Raw genomic sequence first — 9,914 nt, forward strand, 5'->3', positions numbered from 1 at the left:
TACACATATGTGAACGTTTCTGAGGGCAATGTGAAGGCAGTGTTACAAGATAAATATATATTGTTAGTGCCTATTTTCTGATTATATTGTTTTATGTATTTTAATAATAAAGGCTTGTAAAGCAAAGCCAGTTTTGACTCATAAACCAAGTGCTCAGCCAAACTGAAAAACAGGAAGTTTAGTGCAGAGCTGCAGAGGCATATTAATAAAATACAGGAAACCAGACAGAAAAAGTGGAACTAGTAACACAGAAGGGGTTGTTTGTATCGAGGCTGTGTGTGACGTGTAAAGGACCAAAATAACACCTATATGAGACACATTTTTGGCTTCTAATGTTAGAGATTCTGCAACTGGCTTTGGGCTGTGCGGGGCTCTCTCTTCCAGAAGATGATTGAATAAAGAATTATAAATGTTTTGACCACTCTGAGTCGGGTTTTCTCTCTTCTACCATGGGGATCAAAGAATCGGGTTTAATAGCTATCAATCAGACGTATAATAATAGACTAGTTAAGGCAGAAATTTCACCTGTTGGTTTTTCTGATCATCATTTAGTGACTGTAGATATTTCCTTATTGATGCACTCTAACATTTGTTCACCAACATGCTTTAACATGCAGCTGATTCATGACAAAGAGTTCTGTCGAGCTTTTTCTGACTTCTGGTGTCACTGGAAACAAAGGAAAAATTACTTTTGCAATTTGGCTGAATGGTAGGAGGTGGGGAAAACGCAGATTAAGCTTTTTTGTCAACAATACACGTCACATCCAACGGCCACTGTTAAAGACTGCTTTGAGGACTTAGAACGAGAGCTCAAGATGCTAGAGGATAAGATCATAAGTGGGACAGATAATGCAAATAGTACCTGGGACGGTAGGAGGAAGGCTTTAGGCAAGTTTCTCCACAAAAGAGCAAAAGGTGCTCTTATAAGAACTCGGATTTCTACTGTTGAATAGATGCCCCAACCAGATTTTTCTTCAAGCTGGAGAAAAGGGTTTGCGAGTCACACCACGTGATGCACTTAAGGCTTCCAAATGGGAAGGTGACATCTGACCCAGTAGAAATGAGGAAGCTTGCCATTGACTTTTATGCCAGCCTCTTTAGTTCTGACACGTGTGACCCTGAATGTGTGACGAGGATGCTGGAGGGGCTGCCACGGCTGTATGAGGCTGAATCGGCTGTGTTGGAGTCTGCTATCTCTTTTGAGGAGATGTCTTCAGCGGTTCAACAACTCAACGGTGGTCGGTCATCAGGAGTTGATGGGCTTCCTGCGGAATTTTACCAGGAATTCTGGTCGCTGCTAGGAGAGGACATTCATGAGGTTTTCACATTCTGTGTGACCACTGGGATCTTGCCAACAAGTTGCACGAGGGCAGTTTTGACTTTACTGCCAAAGAAAGGGGACCTGGGCTCGCTCAAACATTGGAGGCCTGTCTCTTTGCTTTGTACGGACTACAAGATTCTTGCAAAATGTCTTTCTAACAGGTTGAAGACCTGTATCGACATGATTGTTGATGTGGATCAAGCATACTGTGTCCCTGAAAGAACTATTATGGACAACTTGTTTTTAATTAGGACATTATTGATCTGGCTCAGAGACTTGGATGTGGGGTTTTTTATCTCTGGATCAAGAAAAAGCTTCTGATAGAGTTGATCACCGCTATTTGTTTAAAACTTTGGAAGCTTTTGGGTTTGGGAACATTTTCATTTCTTGGATCAAATTGTTGTACTCAAACACTGCTGTCATGTTAAAGGTGGGGGGAGGGTTAAGTCGGCCTGTTCCAGCTCAGAGGGGCATAGGGCAGGGATGCCCTCTTTCTGGTATGTTGTATACGCTGGCCATTGAACCCCTTTTACACCATCTTAGACAGGGACTCTCAGGTTTTACCTTTGACGAAGCAAGAAGCACAGTAAAATTGTCCGCTTATGCTGATGATGTTACGGTTTTTATAACCATATTAAAACACTCAGACTGACACTGGACTTATATGAGCAGGCATCCGCAAAGGTTAACTGGTCAAAGTGTGAAGGTTTCATGTTGGGAGGGTGGGTTGATAAAGAGGAGCCGGTGTTACCGGCAGAGTTACAGTGGAACAGGGAGGGACTGAAGTGTTTGGGAGTGTTTTTGGGAACTGATGCTTTTCAGGGGAAGAACTGGGAGGGTGTTGTTGAAAACATTACTGCCCGGTTGTCTCGATGGACTTGGGTCTGGCCACCATTGTCCTACAGGGGGAGGACTTTGGTTGTTAACAACTTGGCTGCTTCTGTACTCTGGCACCGTGCCACTGTTTTTGAACCTCCGGCCTCTCTTATCAAGGAGATACAAAAAAGACTGGTAAATTTCTTCTGGGGAGGGCTTCACTGGACCAGGTCTGCTGTGCTGTCTCTATCTGTGTCAGAGGGGGGTCAGAGTTTGATTGACCTTCACAGCCGTATCACAGCGTTTCGTCTTCAGACAGCACAACAGTATCTTTATCAAAAACAACAACCACCCTGGTTCAACACTGTATCTATGCTGCTTCACAGAATAAAGGACCTTGCATATGACAAGCACCTGTTTCTCATAGACCTGACTGGCATGGACCTTTTGCAGACCTCTGCTTTTTACCAGTCTGTTTTGACTGCTTGGAAGACTGAGAACAGTCTCTCTGTACTTTAAAAACAATTTGATGGTGATGTTGGTGAGGAGCCTCTTTTTTACAATCCCTTGATACCAAGTAGAAAGCTCAGCACTGCTAGTGTATAAATGCTGGTCTAACCAAGCTGGCAGGCCTGAGGACAGCAGGGCAGTGATGGATCTAAGAACAGGGAACCACTGTCTTTTCTGTCTAACTGAGGAAACACTGCAGCACCTGTGGCTTGGCTGTCCAAGGCTATCTGGCCTTTTTTCATCGCTGCAGCAGTGGCTTTGTGGCCTTGGAAGAGTCTCTTTATCCTGGGTCCGAGGTACTCTGCAGTGGAGCGTAGGAAGGTTTGCTTGATTAATTTTTTAATAGGTCATGCTAAGATGAGTATATGGCATTCAAGGAGGAACAAAATGAAGGGAACAGGATCTGTTCATTTAGAGATTATGTTTAAAGGGTTAGTAGGTGCACGTTTGAAAGTAGAATTTGTTTATAAGATGTTGTCCAACATTGAAGAGTTTGTCTCTATTTGGGGAATTAACCCTTTAAAGTCGGTCTGAGCGGGCACGCTCCATTTTGCGTAACTATTTTTAAATCCCGGTAGAACTGCAACCACGTAAGGTAGCGCAATCATTTTTCTTGCATATAAAACCGGAGGAGTTGTACTTACATCTTATGCCATCAGCTTGTCCTCGGTCACAGTTTCCTTCCACATATAGCTTTGCAAAAACTGCATAAAAAGCACTTGCAGCAACAAAAACATAATATTCCAGAAACACGCTTTGCCGATCCGATCAGCTGTTTGTAACACTTCCTATGCTGGAATAGACGTCAGCGCGAACTATTGCATGTCCGCCATTACCTGCCCAAAACCGAAAGTGACGTCATATTCGTGGAAATGTAGTTTTTTACCAACTTGGCCTTGTAAGACTGTACTGGTGTTTTTAAAAGTTATGTTTGACTTTATGACTCTCTGTGTCGTTTCTGGGATGCTTAGGACTCATATTGCACTGCTGGAAATAGTTTATTTTGGTGCATATGCTGTTTTTTTGCAAATTTGCTTTATAATATTTATTTTCGTTTTTTCTGCAGTATATAAAAATTGGTGCATTTCAAAAATAAAACTATGAAGACACTCAAAATAAATTTCCTGTGGTGGGAAACTATTTTGTGCAACTTTTTTGTATTTACAGTTTTGAGGGATAAGCCTCTTAAACTTCTCTAACTAGAAATATATGTTAAAAAAACAAAAACGATTTTCAATTTTTTTCTGGTTTATTGCACATTTTTGCAATTTATGTAATTTCTATGCACTTAATGCAGACATATTATTAAAATTTGGGCTATAATGGTTGTATTGATGTAAAGCAACTTGAAATGCTCCCAAAAATGGGACTACAGCATGTAAACATATAATATAAGCTCTGGCGGACTTGGTTCTATGGTAGGTCTTAAAGGGTTAATGCAGTTTTGTGTAAAATAACTGATGATAATTTAGTTCTGAATTTTTGAAAAAAGCCAAATGGAGTGTCTTCTGTTTCTGTCTTCATTTTTGTGTTTATTGTATTTGGGTGGGGTTGATGGTGGTCATTTATTGGACTGATGATTATCGGTTGGAAAAATCGCCCAACCTTAATGGTTAGTTGGTTAGTTACAAGGTAAGACAGGTTTATTTCATTGTGTTGTGTAGAGTGAGTAGGTTTAGCTAATTGGCCAGTTTGACTTTGAGCCATGGCGTCCCTCCCCAGTGAGGGTTCGCCTCCTGTGAACAGTGAACAGACAGAGGCAAGGACAGGTGAGGCTGAAGATCGAACTGCAGGTTCTTTGAACTTGTTTGAAGATGATTCCTCATCACAGTTTTCTGATATTGTTTCACAAGATGAGCATCAGCAATCCTACTCCTTACAAGACATAAACTCATTTTAAGATGGAAAATTTGGCGGACAGTCTATGGATTATTTTCCATATCTTGATGAGTTTATAAAATCAGTTCTAAAGATAAGGAGAGTGGTCAGCTATGAACAGTTGAGCACACTAAAGAGATTCTAAGTTGAGGATGAAGAAATTAGGGAAAACTCATTTAAAGGCACAGTAAAATGTTTGGAGCACAAAAGGTGGTGTTTTGGAAGGTTTCGCTGTTTTCACAGTGTTGCTGTAGATTAAGAAGTAGGCACCAAAAATGATGGATTTTCCTAAAGGATGAAGGAGGGACCTTCCGGAGTCGATGTAGTATTTCTGCAGCAGGTTCTCCCAGACGTAGCTAGAAATCCTTGTACAGACCTCACTTGGAGAAACACACCGTGGATCTTCGGTGGTGGGTGGTCCATGGGGCCATGGCCACAACCAGACATGTTGCACATATGGACCGAGTGTAGAGGGTAACTGTGCTTTTTGTCAAGCTGAGCACACCCTGCAACATTTGTGGGTTGGGTGTCCCAGGCTTGTTCTTCTCTTGCCATTACTGCAACAGTGGTTGGCTGGATATGGACAGGTGCTGGAGAATACAATGTTCATTTATGGTCCCAAAAACAGCAGCACAATGGAATCAGATTTATCTTTGCAGCTTTCTTACGGGTTGGGCAAAAAGGGGAATCTGGCTAACCTGCAGAAACAAAATGTAAAGGTCTACAAATTTAGAACTTATGTTCAAAGGTCTGGTGTCTGCATGTATTATGATAGAATTTACTTCTTATATAATGGTGACAGGTGTGGATCATTTTATTTCTGTTTGGTTGGAAACAAATGTCTTGTGTACAGTGTACAATGATTTGCTTGTTCTTGGTTTATGACAATTGTAAATGTTTTTGTTTTTGAGGGGTGTTCTTGTGAATATATGCAGTAATATTTTTATGTGCTACTTTATGTAACTGTTGACAGAGAACTCAAAGGTCTTCTTTCTCCTGACTCCTCTGTCCTGTCTCCTCCTCAGGAATGGCGGAGGTCGCAGTGGTGTGTTCTGCAGTATCAGTATCGTGTGTGAGATGTTGCGTCAGCAGCGCTGCGTCGACGTTTTTCACGCTGTAAAAACTTTGAGGAACAACAAGCCAAACATGGTCGACCTGCTGGTAACCACCAACCTTCATCACAGACACTGGCTCGCTTTAACTTCAATCATTATTATTTCTATTCTCCATTTCTTCTGTGGTTTAGCAAATTATTTTGTATTTGTATTTTATGACTAAAATGAAAAAAGGTTAATTTTACAGTAAATCAAAGAGGAACTTAACACTGAATCCATAACTGTATTTTTTAAGACTAAAATATAAAAACATTTTCTCAGTAATAATGATATATTATTATTATTATTCATAATTTTCTGTTATGTTTTATAATAATTATTGTATTCTATAAACATACACTACCGGTCAAAGGTTTTAGGACACGCCAATTTTTCCATTTTTTTATTGAAAGTTATGCAGTTTAATGTCTCACTGCAGTCTGACATGAAAGCATAGTACAAATACTGTATGCACCTAGTTGATCAGGGGTTCATCCTGCAGCAACATAATGACCCAAAACATAAGTCCAAGCTGTACCAGAACTACCTCAGGAAAACAGACCGTGATGGTGAACTTGAACACATGGAGTGTCCAGTGACCCGTAGTGGATACTGAGTTGTTTTTACATCATACTGTGTAATAAAAAGTGTTTCTTTTTTTAAAATGTGAATGAATGACATCTGATGTCTGTGTTTCCATAGGAACAGTATAAGTTCTGTTATGAAGTCGCTCTGGAGTACCTGAACTCTGCTTAGAGCCTCCTTCAACACAGAGGAGGAGGAGCAGAGAGACTACTGACTGAAGAGGAGGAGGAGGAGGATGAAGGCATGTTTACACTGCCTGGTTTGAACTGTTGGATTCTGTGAGCGACGCTCAGCGTTCACCTCGTGTCACTTTGTGGTTTTTTTTACCCTTTTGTTGTTTCAATGAAACTGAAACGATAAAAACACCATCAGAGCGGGTCGCCTCACCTGTCAGCCATCCCCACCATCCTTACAGCCAGGATTCAAAACAGGATGTCCTTGCAGTCATGTTTTGTACAGGAATCTTTAACCGTGTCCGATTGCTGGTTGAAATCAGCTGACCTGTCAGGAAGAAGCTGCTGTCGGCGGAGAATCATTAACTCTCGCATAAACCCTCTTACCTCTGAGATTGAAGGGACCCTAAAATCTGATTGACTTTCATTTGTGAATTCATGTCATGTCAAGAAGTGTGAACTTAATCATCCCTCTGGAAACAAGACTGGGAGGTGGCTGGATCACGCTGACCAAGGTAGCTAAGATGGTTTGACCCTGCAGAGGCCCAAGCCCAGGAGGCCAGAGGAAGTCACTCGGCCTGAATCTGAGTGCCATAGTCTGGCCAGTTATGATAAAACTTATTTAACCAAACAAACTTCACCAATTTGAATCTGCCAACTCTTCCCCCAAAGAGGCCCAAAATCAAACCAAATCTGGCAGACATCACAGAGCCAGAGTTGTCAGAACACGTGTCTGCCTTCACGCAGCCGAGAGTCTGCCGACATTCAGCTGAGTCTGCCAAAATTAGCAGAGTCTGCGGACACGCTTATTTATAAAGATGATGTGAGTCCTGGCAGCTGTCTGGTATGAAATGATCACAGCAAGTAATTAGTGATTAGTTCACCATTGGTCAAGTTGTGTACATCAGCAGTCCCCAACCTTTTTTGTGCCACGGACCGGTTCATGTCCGACAATATTTTCACGGACCGGTCTTTAAGGTGTTGCGGATAAATACAACAAAATAAAAACAGTACCGCTACCAAAAAAAAGAAGATTTATTCATAACACTCAGGAAAAGACCTAGGGAAACAGAGTTAACGATAAAAACGGTTTAAAAAACGATAAAAACCATAAAGTTCACACCCGAGCCTCAACTCTCACAGCCTGTTACCAAACGACCGGTCCGTGGCCCGGGGGTTGGGGACCGCTGGTGTACATGACATCAGAGCTCAGGCTTGTTATTGTGTTTAATTAAGCACAGTCATGATTAGAAGCTGAATGATGCCAACATTTGTTAATATATTTTTCTTTATTTATGTGTAGGGATGGGTATCGAAACCCGGTTCTGTTTCACTTCCTTGGGATTGTTTGCCATTTTGCAAACGATTCCCTTATTGATTCCAGTCGCCCCAAATGACGTCACCACGTTGCGGAGCGTCATTTACCTGGCAGGAAACACGGCGGCTCAAACGCTCAAAAGTTTGGTTACACTTTTCAAGAATGGATGACAACAGGGCAACTTGCAATACTTGCAAAGCAGATATTTCATTTAAGGGAGGAAACACTACGAATATGCAAAAGCATTTGCTCACAAACACGCGATGACCTTAAATGAATGTCGTGTTTTTAATTCCGCTCGACTCGTGAATCTCAACCCAGCAGCAGCGGTAACGTTTGCACGTCCTCTCCCGTTAATGCGGCAGGTAAATAATCAACTAACAGTGCATATTATGTTAGCGCGATCTGCCTTATTACAAACCTGCCATTACTGTGCATTTAGTGACCATGATGAGACAGAGTCTGGCTCAGATGCTGGCAGTTCTCGCTGCAGTCTGCCGGTAGCGTCTCCTTTCAGGCCAGGATAGACGAACGTCACCGAGCAGTGACTCAGTTTGTGGTCAAAGGCTTGCACCCGTTTGCCACAGCAGATGATTTTCAGTAAGTGAATGTGTTTAATTGTAGGCAGGGACATTACTGGATATTCTTGTGTAATTGCTACAGAATAATTTATGTTACACTTTGTTATTGCTACAGAAGAATATTTATTTTATTATTTTACATTTACAATGTTTTTCCTGGGGACCCTGTGACACCCCATTGAAGAGCCGTAGGCTGGATCTCTTAAGATCTCATTGTTGGGTTTGTAAGGCCATGTTACTCCTAAATTTCTATCTTGTTCAAAGAGAAGATATAAAACAAAGTTCTAAGCTAATCGACCTTAGTGTTCTCCTTTTTTAAAAAGAATCAATAAGAGAATCGAATCGTTAAACAGAATCGAAAATGGAATCGGAATCGTGAAAATCTTATCAATACCCATCCCTATTTATGTGTATCATTTATTTATGTGTAAAAATGCCAACATGATTTTCACAGGTTTTAAATCAAAACACTTTCCTCTGATGAGTCTGACGTGAATCCATAATCTCTACAGAGCAGCATGTGGATGTGTTAGAAGAGCTTGGTTTAATCAGTTATAGAAATATGTGAGGAGGACACAGAGACGGCAGAGAGATACCAGGATATAGTGATCCCTGATACATCATGTCATCATGGACCATCAGTACGATCCAGTTTGAGAAGCTGGAACCAATAAACCAAATTAAGTTGATGAACTGGATCCTCAAATTAACCTCAACTCAAGGCCAATTGCTGTCCATTGTTCCAGAGCTCACTCACAGAGTTCATTGCTGAGAATGAAAAGATGATTTTTTTCATGTTTTCCACCTGAGGACTTGTGTATGATTCTGGTTGGTCTAACCTTCTTGGGTTTTTTTCCACTTAGATGTTTAAATATGTTTAAAGACACATTGAGAGTCATCATCCGTTTTCTTCTCTGACGTTTAATCTCTGCTGCTTCAGATTTAAAAGTAACTGAACTGGAAGCATCGAAGCACATTGTCCTTCGTCTGGTCCTTGACTCCCATCACTTTGTGGTTTTCAGTGTTTCTTTGTTGTGTCGTCACGCAGCAGGTGGGCGAGGCCAGCTGCTGGGTTATTTCAGACTGTTAATAATGTACATAGAGCAGCGGGAGGCAGGAAGAAGAATATTTATTCCTTCATTTGTTCTTGGTGTCCATGCCATCCTCGTTCTCCTGAAGCACACAGAGAGAGACAATCATGGTGGACAATTTCGGCGTTTCGCCAACAGAATCACAGGTCGCGGTCTCAGCCCGGTCCTGTGGGTGTGGCTTCGCCTGAACCCTGTCGATGAATGGCTCTGGTGCTGAGGAGAACTTAATGAAAGCTTTTATTTATGTTGCTGATTCCAGAATATAACAAATAAAAACCTGTATACACTCTCCAGCCTGTGTCTGTCACCTCACTGAGCCAGCCAATCATACTTTGTGTTGGACGACGCACGTAAAGCACTTATAAATGTTTCAGTTGTTTCATTTTTCTTAAGAACAGTTCCCTGATTAAGGCAAGGCAAGTTTATTTGTATAGCACAATTCAACAACAAGGTGATTCAAAGTGCTTTACAGAGACCTTAGAAACAAGAACAAATAAAAAGCATGATTTAAAATTGATTAAAACAAGCAAATAAACTAACTAATTAA

General features: G+C 41.3%; 1 protein-coding gene across 9 annotated transcripts in view; it reads left to right on the forward strand.

The window, feature by feature from the left end:
• LOC308386160 (receptor-type tyrosine-protein phosphatase mu-like) overlaps window positions 1-9,652 on the forward strand; it is a 222,655-nt gene extending 213,003 nt beyond the window's left edge. For all 9 annotated transcript variants that reach the window (XM_080865487.1, XM_080865488.1, XM_080865490.1 and 6 more), the window contains 2 exons: window positions 5,551-5,686; window positions 6,322-9,652. In XM_080865487.1, the coding sequence (XP_080721613.1) occupies window positions 5,551-5,686; window positions 6,322-6,375 (190 nt within the window). In that variant the 3' untranslated portion in view covers window positions 6,376-9,652. The remainder of the gene's footprint in view (window positions 1-5,550; window positions 5,687-6,321) is intronic.
• The last annotated feature ends 262 nt before the right edge of the window (window positions 9,653-9,914 follow it).

This window comes from Rhamphochromis sp. 'chilingali' (genome assembly GCF_963969265.1).
Source record: "Rhamphochromis sp. 'chilingali' genome assembly, chromosome: 18".
Classification (NCBI taxonomy): Eukaryota; Metazoa; Chordata; class Actinopteri; order Cichliformes; family Cichlidae; genus Rhamphochromis; species Rhamphochromis sp. 'chilingali'.